Source organism: Balaenoptera acutorostrata, chromosome 16 (assembly GCF_949987535.1).
Source record: "Balaenoptera acutorostrata chromosome 16, mBalAcu1.1, whole genome shotgun sequence".
Taxonomy (NCBI): domain Eukaryota; kingdom Metazoa; phylum Chordata; class Mammalia; order Artiodactyla; family Balaenopteridae; genus Balaenoptera; species Balaenoptera acutorostrata.
The window spans coordinates 15,536,421-15,561,404 of NC_080079.1; the positions used below are offsets into that span (position 1 = coordinate 15,536,421).

At 37.9% G+C, this 24,984-nt stretch overlaps 1 protein-coding gene across 1 annotated transcript in view; it reads right to left on the reverse strand.

Moving 5' to 3' along the window:
* Window positions 1–24,984, reverse strand: part of ATRNL1 (attractin like 1) — a 706,302-nt gene that overhangs the window by 571,059 nt on the left and 110,259 nt on the right. Inside the window, exon 10 of the mRNA XM_007173145.3 lies at window positions 18,155–18,309. Coding sequence (XP_007173207.2) covers window positions 18,155–18,309 — 155 coding nt within the window. The remainder of the gene's footprint in view (window positions 1–18,154; window positions 18,310–24,984) is intronic.

Sequence of the window (24,984 nt, forward strand, 5' to 3'; positions counted from 1 at the left end):
CTTAAGAAATGTACATTTCTTAAGTGTACATTTATATGCATGCAGTAATATAAAACTTCCAAAGTGCTTTCATCTATATAACTTAAAATAGTCTGTATAAGAATCCAGTGAGGTTGATTGAGCAGATATCACCATATGCCAGAAATGAAAAATGAGACTTAGGAGAAGTTAAGCAATGTCCTTAAGGCCCAATAGATCACCTTTGTTTTTCTATAAATTATGTTTATGAATGCCTGATGTTACAAAAGTATATTGAATGGATTCTGAAAGATAATTCCCATTTGGAGAGAAGGGGTGACCTGTAAAAGGCACAGACTTTGACAAAGAAAGAGATGAAAATGTTAGCGAGACAGATAATGAGTTAGGGCAGACAGATTTTAATCATTCCACCAAAACCCAACACACAGACACACACACACACACACACACACACACACACCACATGGCCACTGATTCATAAATTGTGTGTTGAATATTGTGTGTTCCAACAACAAAATTAGAAACCTGAATGTGCGTCAAAGAAATGAAACAGAAAAGAGTCAGATGAAAGAGTAGAACTTCCAGAAATTAGGACCTCCAGAAACCAGTTTATTATAAAAATCTCCAAAGAAGAATCATCTTCAAGGTCATCTTTGGGACATCTGGAATCCAGAAAAGAAAGTGACCCGACAATCTGAGCCTATCCAGGACTAAAGAATAAGTAATTTGGCCCAGCATCCAAAACAAATCAGCAGAAGGAGGGAAGAAAAGCAGATTTCCAAAATGAGAACCAGGGAAAATGCTCAGAAAAACCACCTAAGAAGTGAGTCAGGAAAAAGAGCTGAGAGAATAAAGGCCAGCATTTACTAAAAATTAGGCCTTTTGAAGATTTCTTGTAACTCTATACTCTCTTTAGGGAAAAAGAAAATTTTTTAAGCATACAGAATAGTCTAAAGAATGGTATTATAAACACCTATATACCACTACCCAGATCTGTCAAACCCAATATTTTACCACGTTTACTGTAGATTTTCTAAAGAAAGAAAATATTACAGATATGATCGAGGCTCCCTGTGTACTCCCTCTCAAATTCAACTGCTTTATGTCTTCTGTCTTTGGACACAACCACTATCCTATATTGGTTTATCAATGTTCCCATATTTATGATCTATATAGAGTATTTTTGTAGGTTATAAAACAATATAAATGGTATCAAACTATGGATTCTTCTCCACCTTGCTTATTTTGTTCAACCTATTGAGTTGTTTTTTGGTTTTTTAACCATTTTTAAGTGAACAGTTCAGTGACATTAAGTACATTCGCATTGTTGTGCACCATCATCACCATCCATCTCCAGGGTTTTCTTCATCTTGCAAAACTAAAGCTCTGTACCCATTAAATAATAACTACCTATTCCCCTCTCTCCCCAGCCCATGGTAACCACTATTCTACTTTTTTGTCTATAAATTTGACTATTCTAAGCACCTCAAATGAATGAATTCATACAGTATTTGTCCTTTTGTGACTGGCTTATTTCCCTAAGTATGTATTCAAAGTTCATCTGTGCTGTAGCATGTGTCAGAATTTCCTTCCTTTTTAAACCCTGAATAATTTCCATTGTATGTATATACGACATTTTCTTTATCCATTCATCCATATATGGATATATAGGTTGTTTCCAGATTTTGGCTACTGTGAATAATGCTGCTAGGAACATGGGTGTACAGATATCTGTTCCTGCCCCTGATTTCAATTCTCTTGTGTGTATACCCAGAAGCAGAATTGCTGGATCATATGGTAATTATGTTTAACTTTTTGAGGAACCGCTATACTCTGTCCTATAGTGGCCACACCATTTTACCTTCCCCCTAGCAGTGCACAGGGGTTCCAATTTCTCCACATCCTCGTCAACACTTGTTATTTTCTATTTCTTGATAATAGCCATCCTAATGGGTGTGAAGTGGTATCTCACTGTGGTTTTGATTTGCAATTCCCTAATGATTAGTGATGTTGGGCGTCTTTTTATGTCCTTATTGAGATATTTGTATATCTTCTTTGGAGAACTATATCTTCACCAAAAAGCCTGTACATTAACTTGGTCAAATTTATTGTTTTCCACCATAATTCAAAAAGAGACATGTACCACAATGTTCACTGCAGCACTATTTACAATAGCCTGGACATGGAACCAACCTAAATGCCTGACAGATGAATGGATAAAGAAGATGTGGCACATATATACCATGGAATATTACTCAGCCATAAAAAGAAACGAAATTGAGTTATTTTAGTGAGGTGGATGGACCTAGAGTCTGTCACACAGAGTGAAGTAAGTCAGAAAGAGAAAAGCAAATACTGTATGCTAACGCATATATACAGAATCTAAAAAAAAAAAAAATGGTACTGATGAACCTAGTTGCAGGGCAGGAATAAAGAGGTAGACATAGAAAATGGACTTGAGGACATGGGGTGGAAGGGCAAAGCTGGGACAAAGTGAGAGCAGCATCGACATAGATACACTACCGAATGTAAAACAGTTGGCTGCTGGGAAGAAGCAGCATAGCACAGGGAGATCGGCTCGGTACTTTCCGATGACCTAGAGGGGTGGGATAGGGAGGGTGGGAGGGAAGCTCAAGAAGGACAGGATATGGGGACATGTGTATGCACATGGCTGATTCGCTTTGCTGTGCAACAGGAACTAACATAGTATTGTGAAGCAATTATACTCCAATAAAGATCTATTAAAAAAAATTTATTGTTTTCCTTGTGATTTGTGCTTTGTATTCTTAACTCAAGATTGTAAAGATAATCTCTAATTTTCTTCAAAGGATGTACAGTTTGGCTCTTACTATTCTGATCTTCAATCCAGTTGGAAGTTATTTTTGCATTTGTTGCATGGATCTAACTTAATTTTCCCCATATACAATATTTCCCAGATATTTCTCAGTATATTTCCATATACCAATTGCCCAGAACCATTTTTTGAGCATTTATCCCTGACCCACTAATTTGTGTCTCATTTGACTTCTGTACTGCTGTGGTTTGTTTTTATTCCACTTGTTTTTAACTAAAGATATATATATGCAAAGTTTAAAAGCAAATAATCCCACAAGGCTCATCACAGGAAAGTCTCCTCCTCCCTATCTATGGGCTATGGAAGCCCGAAATTGAAAAGCACATAGTTGCTCCTAATAGTTAAAAAACATTTTTAATTACTATTATAATATTATATAAAATTAACTGAAGAATTCATCAAACCTTTTATAGTCTTTTTAAATAGGTAAAGATTCCTAAAGTAAGTGGCGGCCATGACCTTTACCTAATAAAAATAACATGCTAATTCCTTATCAATGCTATAAAATATTTAACTCTCAAAACAACTCTGAGGAGTAAATATTTTTGTCACCATGTTTTAAATAAGGAAAAGAGTCTTTAGAAGTTAGGTAACTTCCTTAAAGTCATTAAATAGTAAAGTCAAATCAAAACCAGATCTCCTTAACTTCTTTACGTTATACTGCCTCACCACACCATCAAAATATCCTTTTTGATATAAACATTAACTTCCTGAAAATAAAAACACGATAATACAGTTTTTTAAAAAAGTACACAAATCCCTGCAGAAGAAAAACATTACAGTACAGTAATAAAACAAATTATACATAAGAGCAATTAACTCAGACAAATAATAGTACAACCCAATTCTACTTCAAGAAGTTCTTTGCCTTTTAATATATGTGGTCGTAGGAGGTGAAGGCTTTATTACTATCTCCAGGACATAACCTTCAATTATACTACACGTTCAAAAGTAATTACACACAATATTTGTGGTAGACTTTGGTGCTACTCAACAAATATTCCAGTTGTCGTCCTTAAGGCCTAGGCAAAATGATACTCCCACACTCCTTAGAAGTTGGATGTGACAATATGACTTGTTTTAGTCAAGGAAATGCAAGCTAAAGTGATAATTGTATTTCTGGATGGAACCATTTAATTACCAATGAAAGAAAATGCAATTTAGCCTTGGTCCCTAAGTGATGACAGTAAGCAAATCTGCCCTCCCCACCAACACTAGACATGTATCATGGGTGAAAAATAACCTTTTATTGGTGTTAAGAATAAGACCCTGACACATGGGATGGGAACATCTGAGTTGATGCCCTGAAAATCTCCCCCAATTTTGCATTCCCAAATTTTCCTGAATCTTCTGAGACTGCAGAAGTGGTCTACCTTACTGTACTGAGAGAAAGTACTCTACCCTTGCTCTGAACCCAGTGCAGCAGCTTCCCTCCAGTAACACCTGCACCCTAGCTCAGAATCTGCTCACACCTTCCCTATTGGTCACTGGGTCTATAACTTGGCTCAGCATAACGCAGCCTGTTACATTCTGGTACTGCTAAGAAAAGAAAGGGACTACATCTCAAAGGATCTGTAAGACCTAGATAGCATATATTGGCAGAAGTTGGGGGGAATACACACGGTTCTAGATTCTGAAGGGAGTTTGATCAAAAGCATCAGAACCTTACATTGGATTAGGAAAAAATTATTTATTTATTTAAAAGCACTCTCCAAGATGCAGGATTTAGGATTTATCCCCTTATAAGAACCCTGGGAGATGGTGTGAACTCACTATTAAGATGACTCCTATACACAGCAAAGGAAACCATCAACAAAATGAAAAAGTAACCTACTACTGAATGGGAGAAAATATTTGTAAATCATATATCTGATAAGGGGTTAATATCCAAAATATATAAAGAAATCACACAACTCAATAGCAAAAATACCCAAACAACATGATTAAAAAACAGGTAGAGGAATTGAAGAGATATTTTTCCAAAGAAGACACACAGATGGGCAACATGTACATGAAAACGTACTCAGCATCCCTAATCATCAGGGAAATGCAAATCAAAACCACAATGAGAAAAAAAAAAAAAAAACCACAATGAGATATCACCTTACACCTCATAGAATGGATATCACCAAAAAGGCCAGAGGTGGCAAGTGTTAGCAAAGATGTGGAGAAAAGGGAACCCGGGTGCACTGTCAGTGGGAATGGAAATTGGTAAAGCGACTATGGAAAACAATATGGAAGTTCCTCAAAAAACTAAAAATCGAACTGCCATATGATCCACCAATCCCACTTCTGGGTATATACCCAAAGGAAATGTAAACAGGATATCAAAGAGATATCTGCGCTCCCATGTTCATTGCAGCATTATTCACAATAGCCAAGATACAGAAACAACCTAAGTGTCCGGCAATAAATGAATGGATAAAGATGTGGTATACATATACAATGGAATATTGTTCAGTCATTTGAAAGAAGGAAATCCTGCTGTTTGTGACAACATGTATGGAGCTTGAGGGTATTATGCTAAGAGAAATAAGCCAGACAGAAAAAGACAAATAATAAATGGTATCACTTACATGTGAAATCTTAAAAAAAAAACAAAGTCAAACTCATAGAAACACAGAGTAGAAAAGTGGTTTCCAGGTATGGGGGAAATAGGGAGAGGTTGAGGAAAGGGTACAAATTTTCAGCTATAAGATGAATAAGGTCTGAGGATCTAATTTATACTTGGTGACAACAGTTGCTAACCCAGTATTGTACAACTGAAATTTGCTGAGAGTAGAACGTAAATGTTTTCACCAAACAGAAAAAAGATAAATATGTGAGGTGATAATGGATGTGCTAATTAACTAGATGTGGGGGATCCTTTCACAATGTATATTTATATCAAATCATCAGAATATACACTTTAAATATCTTACAATTTTATCAATTACACCTCAATAAAGCTGGGGGGGAAAAAAGATGACTCCTAGAAACGTGGAAAAATACAGTCTAAATGCCAGAATTGTCACAGCAAACACTAAAAGCAGGGGTTAAAAGTCTAGGAAAGTGGTGGTGTCACTGTTGGAAAAAGCAGCATGTGTAATATATAGAAAGCCCCTGTGAAATAATCCCAGTGCAGACCCTACACACCTGCCAAAGGCCATGCCATATACAGTGGAAATTTTTATACCTCTAGTCTTGTCATGTTATTGAGCCCTGGCAGAGATGGAGTGCTTCACATGTATTATTAAGTGACCATGTGCTCAGAGTTTTCTATCATGATATACTGTATAACATCAGAAAACCCACCAGGTCGTTTTACCTACAGCAGGGCCAGAACGTATGTCATTTACTGAAGCCACGAAGAATGTGATGGTGAGAGGGATACTGGCATCACTGAGAAAGCGGTGGCTTTCCTTCATAGACCAAAGCTGATGGTACGAAAAACTGTAACAGAACTGTGCTCAGCGATGGAGACAATAGGAAAATAGAGGCCAGCTGGTGACACTTAACCATCAGAATCCAATCCAAGTAGAGAGCCATTACTGTAATAAGCAGCAAGATCGAAGTGTCAGTCAAGAGGACTGACCTATTGAGAATTACAGAGATGTTTAATAGAACACAGCATCTCTAGAAGCAAAACAGATGGGCAGCCAACAAGGGTACTACCTAACTTATATCATCAGAAGAAATCAAGGATAAACGATCAGAAAGCTGATGGCAGATGCTGCAATAAAAAGTCATAATTCATTGCTCAATTTCTGGATTTGAGCCACTTTTTAAATCCGGAGCTGATACATTTAAAAGTCTGGGGCCCAGGAGGAAGGACCCTGTAATACCACAGCAAGTATACATGGTAATAGTGTCCCTAGTTCTTCCTCAAAGGTACCAATGGTCATTTCATTGGGTAACCCTAGCCTAGAGAAAAAAGCAACCACAAACATTGCAAGTACTGCTGGACACAGGTCTGAGGTGACACTGACACATCATGGCCTCTCTTTATAGCAGGGATAATATGGGAATGATGAAATTAATGGCATCCTGGCCAAGGTTCTTCTCAAAATGAGCCAGTGGGTCTGCAGACCTATGCAGTGGTCATGTCCTAAGTCCCGAGATTAATAATTGGAATAGACGTTCTTGGCAAATGGAACCACCCCAACGTTGGGTCCTTGGCTGTTACAGTGGAAAAGATCAAGTTGAAGCCTCTGGAACGGTTACCCCCTGGATAATATAATAAGTTTTAAAATAATGTTGCATTTCAGAGGGAGTGAATGGCATTAATTAGTATTATCCTGAAGCATGTAAAGCATGCTCGATAATGGACCCCCTCAAATTGTTTAAATTACCAGTCTGGCCCCTGTAAACTAAACAAGGCCTGGAAGATGACAATAGCTCACTAACGAGTAGTAGCCCAAACTGCAGGCACCACGCAAGATGTGTACCTTTGTTAGAGCAGATTAACATGGCCACTGATTTGGCAAATGTGTTCTTTGCTAACCCTACCAGAAAAGAGGACCGAAAGCAGTATGCATTCATATGGAATAGAATAGGATACATTCACAATTTTGCCTTGGGATTATGTTAACTTTTGTCAGAACACACTTGGCCCAATTGGACATCTTGCAGAACATTTCATGTTTCCACTACATTAATGGCATCACTCTAATAGTGCCAGATGAACAAGAACAGTTAATGCAGTGGAGGCCTTGTTAAGACATATATGCTTCAAAGGGTGGAAGATAAAACCTACAAAGATTCAGAGACCTTCCATGTAGTAAACTATTTAGGGGTCTAGAGGTCAAGAGCATTCTGAGACAGCTCATCTGAACTGAAACACCAACTATTACATCTTTCAACTCCCACTGCAAGGAAGAAAGCGAACATCTGATAGGTCTTTTGGAGTTCTGAAGGCTGTATATTCCATTCCTGGGAATACTGTTCAAGCCCATATACTGGAAAATATCAAAGGCTGCCGGCTCTGAGTACACGCCAGGGCAGAAAATAGCTCTGCTATAGGTCCAGGACACACTGCAAACAGCCCTGCAACTAGGGCCACATGACCCAGTAGATACTATAGTTATTGGAGGAGTCACTGTTAGAAAAAGAAGCATGTGGAATATATAGAAAGCCCCTGTGAAAGAATCCCAATGCAGACCCAGCACACATGTCAAAGGCCATGCCATCTGCAGTTGAAAATTTTATACCTCTATTCCCACCACACTACTGAGCCCTGGCAGAGATGGAGTGCTGGACGTGGGTTATTAGGTGACCATGTGTTCAGAGTTTTCTATCATGAGCTGTCTCTGTCATCAATAATCACGAGAACAGGGCTTCCCTGGTGGTGCAGCGGTTGAGAATCTGCCTGCTAATGCAGGGGACACAGGTTCGAGCCCTGGTCTGGGAAGATCCCACATGCTGCGGAGCAACTAGGCCCGTGAGCCACAACTACTGAGCCTGCGCGTCTGGAGCCTGTGCTCCGCAACAAGAGAGGCCGCGATAGTGAGAGGCCCGCGCACCGCGATGAAGAGTGGCCCCCCCCTTGCCGCAACTAGATAAAGCCCACGCACAGAAACGAAGACCCAACACAGCCATAAATAAATAAATAAAATAAATAAATATAAATAAAATTTAAAAAAATAATAATCACGAGAACATAAAGTGGAAGCTGCACACAAGATGAAGCATGAGCAAGAGCACAGTGCACAAGCAATCTGCATGAGCTGGTAGCTCAGACCTAGTGCCATCTACCCCTGCTGCCCCCGCACCCATCCCACATCTTACAGCTATGGCCGTATGAGGAATCCTTTGTGCCCAGATAACAAGAAGAGGAAAATGAAAATATGTAAGCTTCGTACGTGGCCACAATTCAAAAATGGTTATCACTTACAAGACAGCTTCACTCAGGGGTGGCCTGGAAGAACAGCAGAAAAGGAAAAAGCCTCCCAATTGGGTAGGCCTTTGAGAAGTGTGCCTCATGTACATCGTGTGGAAAGAGAAATGGCCCAGGAGCAGTAGTTAATGACCTAGCTGGCTGATCAGGAGCCTAGAAGCAGAAATATTTAAGATCAGAGACAAGGAGGTCCTAGAGTAGAGACATGTGGATGAATATATTTGAACGAGCATGAAATGTGAAGATCTCTGTGATACAAGTTAAAGGCCATCAGAGAGCATCCAACATGGAAGAGACGTTAAACAACCAGTAAACAATTGACTGAGACAGCTAATGTCAGTCTCTATTGTAGGACACTTTGGTGCCAACGAAATAAGCACATGAACTAAGTAGCCATATGGCAGAGATGGAGGCCATCCAGGAATGCAATAATATGGGCTCCTTCTGAAAAAAGCTGATGGAGTTACTCTTACACTAAATGTCCAACCTGACAGCAAGATATCAGTCCTGATCCCCTGATAAGGCCATTCCCCAAGAACACTAACTGGACATTTGGTGGTAAGTTGACTACATTGGGCCCCTTCCACTCTGGATGGGCCAACATTTCATTATGACAAGAATACATATTTTGAGGATGCATTTGCTTTTTCTGCCCACAGGGTCTTAACCAGCACAACTATCTTAGAAATTATGAAATGTTTGATTAACCAGCATGGGATCCCATGTAATCAGGAGACACACTTCACAGAAAAGGAGGTACAGAAATGGTCCTATGACCATGAAATCCACTGGATCCCAAACCACACAACTTGACAGAGATTTTGACAGGCACAACTGAAGCACCAGGATGCAGGATACACCTGAACTAAAGACCTTTAAATAGTGCTGTGTCCCCAGTAGGAAGAATATATAGGTCCAAAAACCGAGGAGTAAAAGCCACTTCTTGTGGCCTCATATTCAGTTACAAGGTTGGGAAATTTGTGCTCCTCATCCTGCAATTCTGGGTTCTGCAGGATTAGAGGTCCTATTCCCCAAAAGGAAAAATATTCTGGCAGAAGAAGTAGCAATTAACCATTTAACTGTAAGCTACAGTTGCCACTTGGGTACTTCAGGCTCCTTGTGTCAAGGGACCAGCAAGCAGGCAAAAAAGGAGTAGCATCTTGGCAGGGGTAATTGGCCCCGACCATCAAAGGGAGGGACTGCTGTTACAAATAAGGGCAGGGGAATATATTTGGGACACAGATGATCCATTTAGGTGTTTCTTGGTATCCCTTTGCCAAGTGTGATGGTAAATGAGCAAGTACAGTAACCCAGACTAGAAGGTATACGATGATCAGGAGCTCAAATATCTACGGGGGGGGCTTCCCTGGTGGCGCAGTGGTTGAGAGTCTGCCTGCTAGTGCAGGGGACACGGGTTCGAGCCCTGGTCTGGGAAGATCCCACATGCCGCGGGGCGGCTGGGCCCGTGAGCCACAACTACTGAGCCTGCGCGTCTGGAGCCTGTGCCCCGCAACGGGAGGGGCCACGATAGTGAAAGGCCCGCGCACCGCGATGAAGAGCGGTCCCCGCACCGCGATGAAGAGTGGCCCCCACTTGCCGTAACCAGAGAAAGCCCTCGCACGAACCGAAGACCCAACACAGCCAAAAAATAAATAAATAAATAAATAAAGTAGCTATAAAATTAAAAAAAAAAAAAAAAAAAAAAAAAAATATCTACGGGGGAGGGAGTGGGTCATGCTACCAGGTAAGACACAGAGACCAGAAGAAGTGCTAGCTGAGGGTAAGAGACATGAAAAAATAATGGATGAGGGACATGGTGAATATCAGTTGCAGCCCTGAGACCAGCTACAAAAGCCAGAGCAATAATCTAGGCTCCCACCAGGGAGAAAGGCCCACTGGAATCCTGGAGGAGCTGTTTAACAAACATATTTGAAGAAGTGGGCTAAGTGGCCCAAAGAATGAATTGTGATGAACATGGAAAGGCACTGGCTAAATACACCTTCAGGGAAGGACTTATCAGTGGACACCATTCAGCTGCCAGCCCCTGCAGAGACTGCCTTAGCTACAGAGAGCTTCTGCACCCAAGGTCCTGGGAGTGACCCTCGTACAATGACCGACCAAGACCTGTTTTATCCTAAAGAGGGACAACTCTGAGGGGCATTTCAACTCCAGAGTTGTCCTGGAGTTGGCTGAGGATGTTAAGTCTGCTTGACTTTTACTTTTCGCCCAATCCTGCTTCTTCCCCTCCCTTTTACAGGTGTTCAATCCAAGGACCTAATAAGTACCCTGAACACTAAACTCTGTCTCAGAGTTTGCTTTTCAGAGAACTGTGACAGGACTGTTTGTTACCTCAGTCTAACATAACCTGTACTGACTGATACAATACAGTAAGTGTGAATATTCCTCTACAGTGTCTTAAAATAGCTGGCAAATTGTTTTCAACTCACAAAATTGTTTAGGAAGAAGAGAATTTAACTTGCAAGCTTATGAAAAGCTAGTTGAGGTAAGCAACTTTTGCAACTATAGGGACATTTCATGCTTGCTGATATTTGCCCACCTGCCAGGATTTTTCAATGAGAAATGAATGAGAGGGCTTCCCTGGTGGCGCAGTGGTTGAGAATCTGCCTACCAATGCAGGGGACACGGGTTCGAGCCCTGGTCTGGGAAGATCCCACATGCCGTGGAGCAACTGGGCCCGTGAGACACAATTGCTGAGCCTGTGCGTCTGGAGCCTGTGCTCCGCAACAAGAGAGGCCGCAATAGTGAGAGGCCCGCGCACCGCGATGAAGAGTGGCCCCCGCTTGCCACAGCTAGAGAAAGCCCTCGCACAGAAACGAAGACCCAACGCAGCCATAAATAAATAAATAAATAAAATTTAAAAAAAAAAAAAAGAAAGAAATGAATGAGAAGAGAAAAACATAGGAGCAGTTACAGCAAATACACTTTCCACTTATCCCTTGCAGCTTTTTCAATAATGACTAAACAGAATGTTGGGCTAGATAAATTCTGTTGCTGAGTTTTCAAATTCTTGATCAGGATTCTCTGTAAAACACAGGTTAGTTTTCCTGTAAAATGTAGAAGGTATCAAATGCCTTCAAGCTCAGTATTAAATTAATATAATTTGTTTACACATAGTCTCTTTCCATTCTTACAATATAAAGTCTCTTATATTAATGTCTGACTGCAATCTATAATCATATTTTTTGCCAAGAAGAAAATATATTTCCAGAACACTCATGTCATTATCACTTCACAAACAGTTCAAAACTAGACAAACTAAAGCAAATTCCAAAGTTACTGACATCATGAAAATTGACAGAAATACCATCCCATACCGACAGAAAAGCCACACAGCAATAAAGACCAAAGTAAAATATACTCTCTAGAATATAGACTTTTAAAAAAATCTGTACTACAAGGCACTAAATATTTATTTAAAAACCTTATACACTCAATAAACATAAGATCAAGAAATTAGAGTTACTATTCTCTCAAACACAAATCTCAGCAATCAGAATACTGTGCCGTTAGGACTATTCACATATGAGAGACAACATAATTACATTAAAAACATATGCTGAAATCTAGAGACAGGTTTATTTTATCAATTATGCATAAAATAGTATAGGTGAAAAATGCACATTCATTGGCTAATTTTTCTGCAAATACTCATATTCTTCTATGAAAATATGCATCTATAATACTTTAAAGACACATTTTTAAAATTCTTTTAATACTTCATTTGAAACACCAGTTCTTACCTGTCTTAATAGCATATTTGAAATACACTAAAAAGAGCACATATGTTGTAGGTATAAGACTCAAAACTAAATGAATACAAAGAAAAACTTTTATTAACCATTTGGATACTTACGTAATAGAAAACCAAATTTCTGGATGTTGCCAAAAAGCTTTCCCCACCTTCCCCTGAAATGCTGATGTTTCACTGGGTCCCCCTCCCCCAGGTAAAAATTTATCTTACTATTCTAAAAGGTGCACACTTTTGCTACCCACAGTTTCATACCCACAGTTTCTCTCAGGATTTTGTCCTCTGGCATTCATTCCATAAATATTTATTTAGCTTCTTACCCTCTGCCAGGCAAAATGGGCATCACTATTTGACAATCAATCTTAAATGAAATGATTTTATCATGTTTTAACATACAGTGTTATTTCCCGTTGGCTTCAGTAAATAGTCTTGAGGTAATAAATTATATTTATAGATTCCCTGATAATGAATCATACTTGAAATCCTAGAATAATTCCTACTTGGTCATAGTTTATTATAATTTTGAAACTGTTGAATTCTATTTGCTAATATTTTATTTTAGATGTTTGATTCTACATTCATGACTGTTTTCCCTGCCTTCTTCCCCAGAGGTTTTGTTGAGACATTTCAACACTTTTCTTTCAGTGTATATTCTATTTCAAGAATCTTTATTTAGCAATTTTTGTATTCAAAACAATCTCTCAAAATGCTTATAGATCTACTAAGAGAGATTCATTGTTCGTTACTCCTCTTGATTCTCTACCTTGAGGTCACTGATTAAATATACTGATAAAACTAATTTTCTTGAGTGTCATGCTACATTAACAAATATTATATGCCTTTTTTCCCAATTAAAGATCTTTCAAATTTTTTTCCTGTTAAATCAGGAAAACATCAATATATAGTACAGTGGTAGAATCAAAAGAACTTTGAACTTAGACTTGGGTTCAAATTCTGAATACACCATCCCACAACCTACGCAAGTTTGGGTCTAACCATGGTAAATCACAGTTTCTTCCTGTATGAATGAATATAATAGTACACGCTACACTGATGTTATGAGAATTACATCATAAAGCATATGTAAAGTGCAAAACATTACAGGAAGCTTTCGGCGAATGTTAGTTCTCCCTTTTCACAAAACGAAAGGTCGCTTTTTCCCTTACTTACTGGCCTCTTTTTTAAAGAGAAGTAACTACTATTTCTTCTACACAATAGTTTATTGTAGAAAGAAAAAGAGAACCTTGAGCAAAGGATACAGTAAAGCTTAAAACAGTCAACAGTTGGCTAAATTCATTGAAAAAAGGGTATGATGATTTTAAGAGTGTTTCTTACAGACCAAGAAACAAATGGGTTTTTTCAGGTGGCAGGGCAAGGGGTGCTGCTTTTGTCAAGGAAGAGCCCTAAGGAGTTAACAGAGCGCAGAGAGAAATACTGATTAACAAAGAGAGGGACAATAAAATAACCTCCAGAAAATAAAAATAATTATAAACATGAAGAGCGAGCAAGTTTGAATTTTTATAGTTCTGCTGGATTGTTCAAAAAAATTAAATACTTAGATGTTTTAATTTGAATATGATTTTTTAACGAAATTATGTGCCTTACAAAATTGTATCCATTATACTGTGTGTGTGTGTGTGTGTGTGTATACACACACACACACACACACACACACACACACCCGTATCACTCTACAGGGTTGTACAAAAACATGTATACTATGTTTCATAAACTAGTTAAGTGTTTTGCTTTCTGCAAGATATATTTCTGATATAAATCTGACTCCCTATCCTATTCTGAAATAATGTAACTCAACAAATTACATTTTCATGACTCTACTATATTTTTGAGGAAAAAAATTATGATCAATGTATCTATGAGTTATCCTTCATCTTGCACATTCTCTTACCCTTAGGTAAATTTTCTTATTGAAGAAGAATAACTACCATTTGTAATTAAAAGTATCATAATAATATGTTAGGCCTACTGAAAATTCTATAATAGCTATTAATTTGATGATTCTGAAATACTGTCTCAAGATTCAATCCAATTTTAAGGTATGTTTCAATTCAGGAAAATCTCTCATTTGTAAATGTTGATATCTTCAGTCAAACCACCAAAAAGATGGGTGGTTTACTAAAGAGATATGAAAAATATACAGACTACTTGATTCCTTTTTTTCCCACTGACCCTAGAAAACTAACTTTTATGACACTACTTTCCACAGTCAAATAGTTTAAAAGTATAAATATGTCTAGGGGCTTCCCTGGTGGCGCAGTGGTTGAGAATCTGCCTGCCAATGCAGGGGACACGGGTTCGAGCCCTGGTCTGGGAAGATCCCACATGCCGCGGAGCAACTGGGCCCGTGAACCACAACTACTGAGCCTGCGCGTCTGGAGCCTGTGCTCCGCAACAAGAGAGACCGTGATAGTGAGAGGCCCGCGCATCGCGGTGAAGAGTGGCCCCCGCTTGCCGCAACTGGAGAGGGCCCTCGCACAGAGATGAAGACCCAACGCGGCCAAAAATAAATAAATAAATACTGCTTTATAAATATGTCTAATAACCTGAGATCAACTCAGTGAGACATGCTTTTCCACCGCATCTTTAGTCTCATTATGTACTAGAAGGCTATCTTTACCAGAAAGATCACTTTAATCTTGAATCAGGTGCAATAATGATACCACTAACAATAACAAAATATATATTAATAAAATTTTCAGGTTTGAAATGTCTTCGAGCTAGATTTACAAACTAGAACATTAAGTAACGTATCATTGTATACGTAACAGTCCATCCAGTCTTATTCGCCAGTCCTGGCTCTATCATCAGTTGCACTTGAGTCACTTTTTAAAAATATAAATACCCAGTGCCTAATCTAAGAGGATCAGCTTATAGAGGTCTGATTTTTCTCCCTTCAACCTTCAAAGGGAATGCCAAGGTACAGCCATGTTTGAAAATCACCATTATATGCCTTCTACATCGATCATGTATAGTATAATGAGAAATGGGAAGGCAAGGTTATGTCCTCAAAGATTAATGATATTGGCTATGTAAAATTTACTATGGCAGTAGGGCTGAAATAGTACATTTTAGAGCAATGAAAAATTAGTATTAGCATACATATTTTTATTGTTTAAACATCATAGAACACAATCAGCTAAATCTTCAGGTGCATTCCAGTTAAATATGCCATAAAAGTTCCAGTGTACTGTACAAAAGAGAAAAACTAGCAACACAACTTTTTTTCCCCCAAGAGGATCTATTTTCAGGTTGATTCATATACAATGGTTATATTTTATTTCCACAAAAATATACTTCATAAGGAAAGCAATTATTTTGGAAGACATTTTCTGAAATAAGAAAAATAATTTTCCCTAGAAAATATTTCAGCATTTGATGCTACAAACCCCGGAGAATAAATACAGATTGGGGGAGGGGGAGCTTTATTAGGAACCGCATAGAAACAATCAAATAAGGTAAAACAAAACACCTTTATCTTGTATTGATTGTATTGCTTTATGTTTTTGTTGTTAGTTGTTAGCACAGGGAAAACAAAATCCTATGTTAAAATACAACATTGTTTAAACTAAGTTATTCTTCCTCCAATTTGAACAATTTGTTTGAAAAATGAAACTGATATTTGCTTCTATCTTTCCACAGCATTAAGAAACCTTACTAAACATAAAGTGTCTGGTAATTTGTTGCGAAAATGAAGAGCATACAATGGACCCGACTAAACAGCACAGTGTAGTCAAGAGGAAAGACTACCACTTTAGGAGTTAAAAAAAGCTTGATCTACCACCTGCAGGGCTTTGGGCAAATTCCTTTTACTCTTGTGCATAATAATCTGAAAATGAGTTTATTAACGCCTTGTTACAAGGTTATTAGAGAGGTTACAGATATTGTAAATAAAGCTCTTAGTAAAGTACCTAGCTCTTAGAAGACACTTAATAAAGAGTAGCAATTAGAATAATGATAATCTGAGAGCTCGCCCTTTCTCTCTCTCTCTCTCTCTCTGAAAAACTAACACCTCTAATGTTTTTCACCTTGGTAAACTTTTTGGATGCATAAAACCTAAAATACGGTAATCCTGAACAATATGGAAGAAATAAAAATAAATTCCCAATATGTCAGCTACAAAATAGCTCAACATTAATTTCCTCGTTAAAATACAGAAATTGGGTGGAAGCTCCTTGAAGAATCTTTTTCAAAAGTTCAAAATCTCACTTCATGGATTTTTAACAATTACAACAAAATTCTACACTTTTCCTAGGATTTTTATTCCTAGAAGAAAAACAAAATGTTCACCCATCTCCAGAGAAATAAGCATACTGTCTCATCACCATAGCAAAATAATATGTTGACAGTGCCAACCTGGCAATGAAAGATCATAATAAGCCAGCCTAGATTCACTACTTCATTTAACCGATTTTCTGGATCTCAGGCACTGATTTAAAAGCCTTCTGAAAGCTAAGATAATCCCATTTTCATCATGAATCATAACTTCAAATTATTATTTCAAAAGGTAAATATTAATTATTTAGGATTTAAAACTCCTGAAGACAGTGGATTCTTTTCAATGATTACTCACAGACAGATAGTCATAGAATTTAAAGAGCATGCCTAACTTTATTAGTAGGAATTTCCTTCCAAACAAGCTTACAATAGTTTAGAGATCAAAGTGCTTATTAATAGTCATAATTTTCGTTATATGCTGCCACTTGAAATAATTTTCCAAAGTAGACTATGTGCCTTTATGATGTTTAAAAGTGAAAGGATACTTCTTACATCTATTAAACGTGTTATTCTTTGGTCTCTTTTATTTTTATTTATCAAAATATTTCTTAATAGCTTAAAATTGGTTTATTATTGTACTTTACACAATAAAAGGTACTCTTAAGTACTGCTAAAGATTTAAAATATCAGCTATGTTTTATCTATAACATGATATATAGAGAAGAAATGTTTTCACTACAATGGTCAACCAGGTAGCTAAATTTAGTATTTCAAAAAATATATTCATTTACTATTCAGAAATTGATAGGACTATAGATAACATAATTAAAATTGAGTTGTATAGATGCACTGTATTTCTAGGTTCCCTGGTAAAGATTCTTCTTTAGTTACTTCCATTCCTAGATATGTTCTGGGTTTCCATTTTGTCCCAAAATATTATTTATTTAGCTTTTCTATCTCTATATTCCTTTCTCTAATTCTATCAGTTTCGTCTGTGGAGTAAATATATCTGATGAGTTTAATTTAAATGCATCTTTGCTCATCCCCACTAAGTCTAAAATGCTTGCGTTCCTACTCTTTGTAATGTAAACTTGCTAATGCTCCATATCTATCCATTATCAAAACTAATATGGTAATAGTCAAACAAAATAGACTGATAAAGTGCTCATGTAGGTATACAATACATAAAAGCCTTCAAAAAGACATTCAGACCCAGATTTCTCAATTCCCCTGCCTCCACCACTGACTCACCTCAGTTCATCTCTTCTCCTGCCCTATACTACTACTATGCTGAAACTGGAGAGAATTCCATTCATAATCTGTCACTGAATTTCTCTCTCTAAAATGACATATACACATGCTATCAAGTAATGTATCTGAGAATCTCTACATGAAAAATTTCTGGTATTTCCTACTTTGTACAGTCCTAACAGATACATACCTATGTCATATGCCAGGAAATCGGCAGAAAAACATTTTGCACCGTTACTCAAGGAAGTGTCATTATGGGTATTTCCTCCAAAAATAAGCATAGCTCCATTGATAAGAACAGCTGAATGAAGGTATCTGGCAAACCCACTTTCTTTCAAAATAGTCCTACAGGATAAAATTTAAAAATGTATTACAAAGGATAAAAAGACCTCCCTGATTTTATATATATTACAGAAAGGATCTAATTTGCATATAGAATTTTCCTTGGAATTGTGAAAAAACATGCTTTATTATTTTCAACAACTTATAAATGGCCTCTAAATTTCAATATTTTTAAAAAATATTTTGAGATTCATAGTACCTTAAAATGCTTTCAGGAAACACAATATTAAACATAATTGTTAATGATTTTATAATAATTTATATTTTGAAATTTTGTTTTCATTTATAAAAGCAGGAAACAAGCCTCCTTTAAACTAGAGGACCAAATTATCATCAGTTTTAAATACCAAAGTAAATATAAAGTTAAATATAATAAATTTACTCTGAACAATACTCAGTTAAAACTACATGGCTCATATGGATCTCATAATATGCTTTCTAAGTTTTTAAATATGATATAACATACATGCACACATCATAAGTCTAACACTCAATGAATTTTTAGAAGATGAACACAACTAAGTAACCAGTACTAAGATCAAAAAATAAAAAATTACCACTATTCTGAGTCTAACAGCAAATATTTCTATTGCTGCCTTTGTACTTTACAAAATGGAATCACATAGTTTTTATTAATTTGTATGTATGTCCTGTTGCTTAAGATTATTTTTGAGATATACCCATACTGTGTATAATTGAAAATCACATTGCATTTTTGAGAAACATTCAAATTAAATTAAATGTTCTTTTAATTAAAGTGTAATTATGAGAGAAATACTACAAATATATGCTCACAATTATATTTTACCTGAATTCACTGATATATATATAATAAAGGTTCATGACAATATGAATCAGTACTTTATAAATACTCTATAAATAAATCCCTGGTACAAAGAATCAACATGTAAACATAGTATGTATAGTATAGTTAGTAAGGTATATACAGTATCTCAAAAGCTATAGATTATAATACCAATTAATGCTTAAAGAATACGGAACTCACTTCCAGAATGTCAATATAAGGAGTTCCATGAACAATCTCCCCAGGGAAAGAACTATAATTGGTAAAAATTAAAAAAAAAAAAAAAAACAATTTGGATCTCAAAAACGTTGCCAAGAGCAACAACAAATAAAGAAATATTTGCTCAAGAATATCTACTAAATTTCATTAAGAACAGCAACAGTCCATGATATTTGACTCATTACCAACTCCCATTCTTGCCATCACCGCCACCTCCCCACACATACACAACCAGTTAGGCAAGACTGCTCAACCGCAGGCTGGTAAAGTCAAGCACAGCACGCTCCTCCATCCCTCAGTTCCTAGTCCAGACCATTAATATACAACCAGGAGCAACAGACTGCCAATACTTCTCACGCCCCCTAACTCTTAGTGGCAGAAGCTCTATTCAAGGAGAGAGCATGCGAGGTCCCAGTCCTCATTCCCTACCTAGCCACCACCCACAGGGTGGAAGCTATACACCAGGCCTCACAGATTAAGAACAAGAGGGCCAAAAAGTCTTCACCCCTAATTCATAGGGCAGCAGTTCCAAGATAAAAGAGGCAAGCTGAGGGCTTCCCTGGTGGCGCAGTGGTTGAGAGTCTGCCTGCCGATGCAGAGGACACGGGTCCGAGCCCTGGTCCGGGAAGATCCCACATGCCGCGGAGCAACTGGGCCCGTGAGCCACAACTACTGAGCCTGCGCGTCTGGAGCCTGTGCTCCGCAACGAGAGGCCGCGACAGTGAGAGGCCCGCACACGGCGATGAGGAGTGGCCCCCGCTCACCGCAACTGGAGAGAGCCCTCGCACAGAAACGAAGACCCAACACAACCAAAAATAAATAAATAAATTTAATTTAATTTAAAAAAAAAAAAAAAAAAAGAGGCAAGCTGAGAAGAGCAAAGGCTACCATACCCATCCAGTTCTCTGCACATAACACAGTGGTGTCAATGAAAGAACAGGTTACAAACCCCACCTGTATTTCCAAAGCAGGGGCATAGAGGTTTTCTCCCACAGGGAGAGACAGCCTAAGAAAAGGAGAGGCAGCCTAAGAAAAGGAGAGCCCCAAAGGTCTCAAGGGAACTTGACATTATTTGGTACAAGGTGGCAAACTTCAAGCCTTAAGGGCACTCAAAAACAATGGAAGTAGTGGTTGTAAGCAATTAAGAGATAGCTACATGAGAACAATAAGCTAAAACATAGGCAAGCTAGAAGTTTATCAGAAAGAACCAGGGGAAAAGACAGCTAATAAGAGCCTTACTGGGGTCAGCACCTCAAAGACTGGCCTCAAAGACTACCCCTGAAAAAGGTTTGAAATGGAATTCAGACTGTGGAGCAATTTATGCCCCCAGAGCATTGTTGAAAATAATAGAACTATCAGTTGGCAATTAGTGGAGGCTACCAGGTGAGTATGATACAAACAGAGGCAGAAAGCTTAACAAAGAGCTCAGAGGAAAAAGTCAAAGAGCTCTGCTAAAATTACTATCATCCCAGGGTGACTGTGTGCAAACCCAGGCCGTACCATCTGAGGAGGAACATCAGAGGATGCATTTGGAAGAAGAAACAGACTTCTCTAAAAGAGTTCAGCGAAGTTACTAAACAAATAAAATTACAACAGCCCCAGAGAGGAAGGAAAAGTCAGGATCCAGCATTGCTACAATATATTATCTAAAATGTCTGGTTTTCAGGGAAAATTATGGCATGCATTGAAATAGTAAAGTGTGACCCATACACAGGAATAAAAGCAAGCAACAAAACTACCTTTAAGAGAACCCAGATGTCAGATGAAACAAAAAAGACTTTAAAGCAGCTATTATAAATATAGTCAAAGACTTAAAGAATACAGTGTTTAAAGAAGTAAAGGAAAATATGACAACACCTTATCAAATATAAAACATTAACAAAGAGAAATAACAAAAAAAGGAAAATTTGGAGTTGAAAAGTGTAATATTGAAATTTTAAAATTTAGTAGAGAAGCTCAACAGTATATTTCAGCAAGCAGCAAGAAAAAAAGTCAGGGAACTAGTAGATAAATCAATAGAGATCCTGCAATTCAAAAAACAGAGAGGAAAATGAACAGAGTCTATGCGAAATGTAGAACACCATTAACAGCAACAACATACGTTTACTGGGAATACTAGGGCAGAGGAGGAAGAGGTAAAAGACTTTTCAAGAAATAATGGCTGACAACTTCCTAAATTTGATGAAAAACATTAGCATACACATCCAAGAAGCTCAACAAACTTCAAGTAGGAAAAAATACAGAAAAAGCCACACTCAGACATAAAATAGTAAAAATATTGAAGGCCAAGGGTAAAATCTTTAAAGCAGGGGGAGAAAGAAGGTTCTTCCCATACAAGAGAACCCCAATAAGATAAATAGCTGACTTCTCATTAGAAACAATAAAGGCCAGAAGGCAATGGGATGGCATATGAAAAGTGTTGAGTTTTTTAAAAAGTCAGAATACGAGGCTACAGGGAGAGACATCAGCAAGATGTAGGAATAAGTTTCCTACTGTGAATAAAAAATATTGCCTGCCATATGGTAAACAAATGAAGTTGCAGCCATTGAGCCATCACACTGCAACCATGACGGTGAGCCCTGAGAGAACTCAGAATGGAAACAGAATGCCCTCCACTGCAGCCACCCAGGACAGTGCACCGTGAGGAGACTCAGGATGAGAAGCACAGGATACTGGCCCCAGATAGCTGAGGTGTATATCAAAGGAATGATCTCAATGAGCCTAGACTTTGCATCTTTCCATATACAGAAAAGCGCTAAATTCCTTAACTTGAGATATCTGGTTTTCTTTAATTAACAGCAATCTTTTGATGTTCTGACTACCTGGTCTTTGTTGCAAAAACTGCTATATACCTGGCTCCCGCTTGCCTCTTTGGAGCAGTCTCTCAGTTATCCGAGATGCTATGTCACGGGCTTAAGTCCTCAGATTTGTCCACCAAATAAAACATAACTCTCAACTTTTAGGTTGTGCATTTTTTTTTCAGTCGACACTGCCTTCATCCTCCCACAGAAGCACTGATTTTGTCAACTACTCAGAGACAGGAGTACCTTTGTAGGTGCCCAGCAGTCCAGCAGAGAAGTCCTAGCACCACTTGGAGCAAAAATTCCAAGAACAGGACTGAAGAGGGTAAGAAGAACAGTTTCACTTTACCACATCACCCCCACCCCCTAAGGCAACAGCTCACTGCCAAGAGAAACTCATTCAATCTGCTTTTTCTCCCATGGGGGAAAGTGAGAACCTAGTAAGTGCCTAGCTTCCATGGCCAAGCAGGATGATGCCCAAGAAGCCCACTTCTTTCTCACCCCATCCAAAACAATGACAGGATGGGCAGGGGAGGGAAAAGGGGGCTCATGGCAACATGATAAAATGTCATGGTAAAAAAACCCAGCAGGGTTAAGGTTTCTACTAACTACCTCATGAACTCTACCGAGAGGCCCACCCATAAACTTCACAGAGTGTACTACGTGTAGATTCACCTCAACTAGCACACCCATGCTCCCAGCAATCCATAAATCCCTCCCCCACGTAGCCCGCACCCCATACACACCCCTGCAGACAGCACACTTTAGCTTCTGCAGGTCATGAATGAGCACACACATATAACCGGCTCAACTCTGTTGCCATGGCAGAATGTGCATAACCTTGAACACTTCAGGCACTGCCCTGGGGAAAATAAATAAGACGCTCTCAGTATCAGGCCTGGCTTTGTGTGATGGAGAAAATTCAATCTACAAACTATATTAAAAACTCATATAACTCAATAGAAAAAAAGAAGAATTTAATTTTAAAATGGGCAGAGGATCTGAACAGACATTTTTCCAAAGAAGACAAACAGAGGGCCAACAGGTACATGAAAAAGTGCTCAACATCACTCAGCAAGGAAATGCAAATCAAAACCACAATGAGGTATCACCTCACGCGCACACACGCAGCTGTTGGAATGGCTATTATCAAAAACACAGGAAATAAGTATTGGTGAGGATGTGGAGAAAAGGGAACCCTTGTGCACTGTTGATGGGAATATAAATTGGTACAACCACTGTGGAAAACAGTACGGAGGTTCCTCAAAAACCAATTTAGAATTACAATTACAAATTACAAATTACAAATCTAATTACAAATTTAGAACTACCAAATTACCTAGCAATTCTACTTCTGAGTATTTATCCAAAGGAAACAAAATAGCTATCTCAAAAAGATATCTGCACCCCCATATTCATTGCAGCATTATTTACAATAACTAAGACATGGAAACAACCTGAGTGTCCATCAACAGATGAATGGATAAAGATATATATACAAAGGGGAATATTATTCAGCCATTTAAAAAAAAAAAGGAAATCCTGCCATTTGCAACAACATAGATGGACCTTGAGGGCATTACACTAAGTGAAATAAGTCAGACAGAGAAAGGCAAATACTGTATGACCTCACAAATATGCAAAATCTAAAAATGTTTTTAAATGAACTTATAGATACAGAGAATAGATTGGTGGCCACCAAAGTCAGGTGGTAGAAGGTGGGTGAAATGAGTAAATGTGGTCAAAAGGCATAAACTTCCAGTTTTAAGACAAATAAGTCCTGGGAATGTAATGTACAGCACAGTGATTATAGTTAACAATACTGTATTATGTTTGAAAGTTGTTAAGGACTTAAAAGTTCTCGTTACAAGAAAGAAATAATTCATAACTATGTATGTGATGGATGTTAACTAAACTGTTGTAATCATTTTACAATATATACATATAACAATTCATTATGCTGTACACCTAAAACTAATACAATGTTTTATGTCAGTTATATTTCAATTTAAAATAATTAATTAATTTAATTTTAAAAAGATAAGTGTTTGCAAGGATGTGAAGAAAAGGGAACCCTTCTACACTATTGGTGGGAATGGAAATTGGTATGGTCAACTTGGAAAACAGTATGAACATTCCTGGAAAAATTAAAAATTGAACTACCAAGAACTATAATATGATCCAGCAATCCCACTTCTGCATATATATCCAACAGATGCAGCTAAAGCCTAGAAAAAATACAACACCCTTTCATGATAAAAAGCACCCAACAAAATAGAGATAGAAGGTAACTTCCTCAATCTGGTATGGCTGAATAGTGCACCACCACAAAAGATGCATCCATGTCCTAATCTCCAGAACCTGTGAATGTTACCTTATTTGGAAAAAGAGTCTTTTCAGATGTAATTAAATTAAGGATCTTGAGATGAGGAACTCATCTTGGATTATCCAATGGACCTAATCCAATGACAAGTGTCCTTATAAGAGACACACAGAAAAGAGGAGAAGGTAATGTAACTGTGGAGGCAACTGGAATGATTCAGCCACAACTCCAGGAATACTGACAGCCAAAGCTGGAAGAGGCAAGGAAAGGAATTTCCCCTAGCATTTCTGGAGGGGGCATGGCCGTGGTCACACGTTAATTTTGGATTTCTGGCCTCCAGACCTGTGAGAGAATATCTTTCCATTGTTTTAAGCTACACAGTTTGTGGTAATTTGTTACAGCAGCCATAGAAACCTAATACAAAGGATATCTACAAAAAAAAAAACAAAAAAAAAAAACCAGAGCTAACATCATACTTAATGGTAAAAGATTAAAGGTTCCCCCTCTAAGATCAGGAATAAGACAAGGAT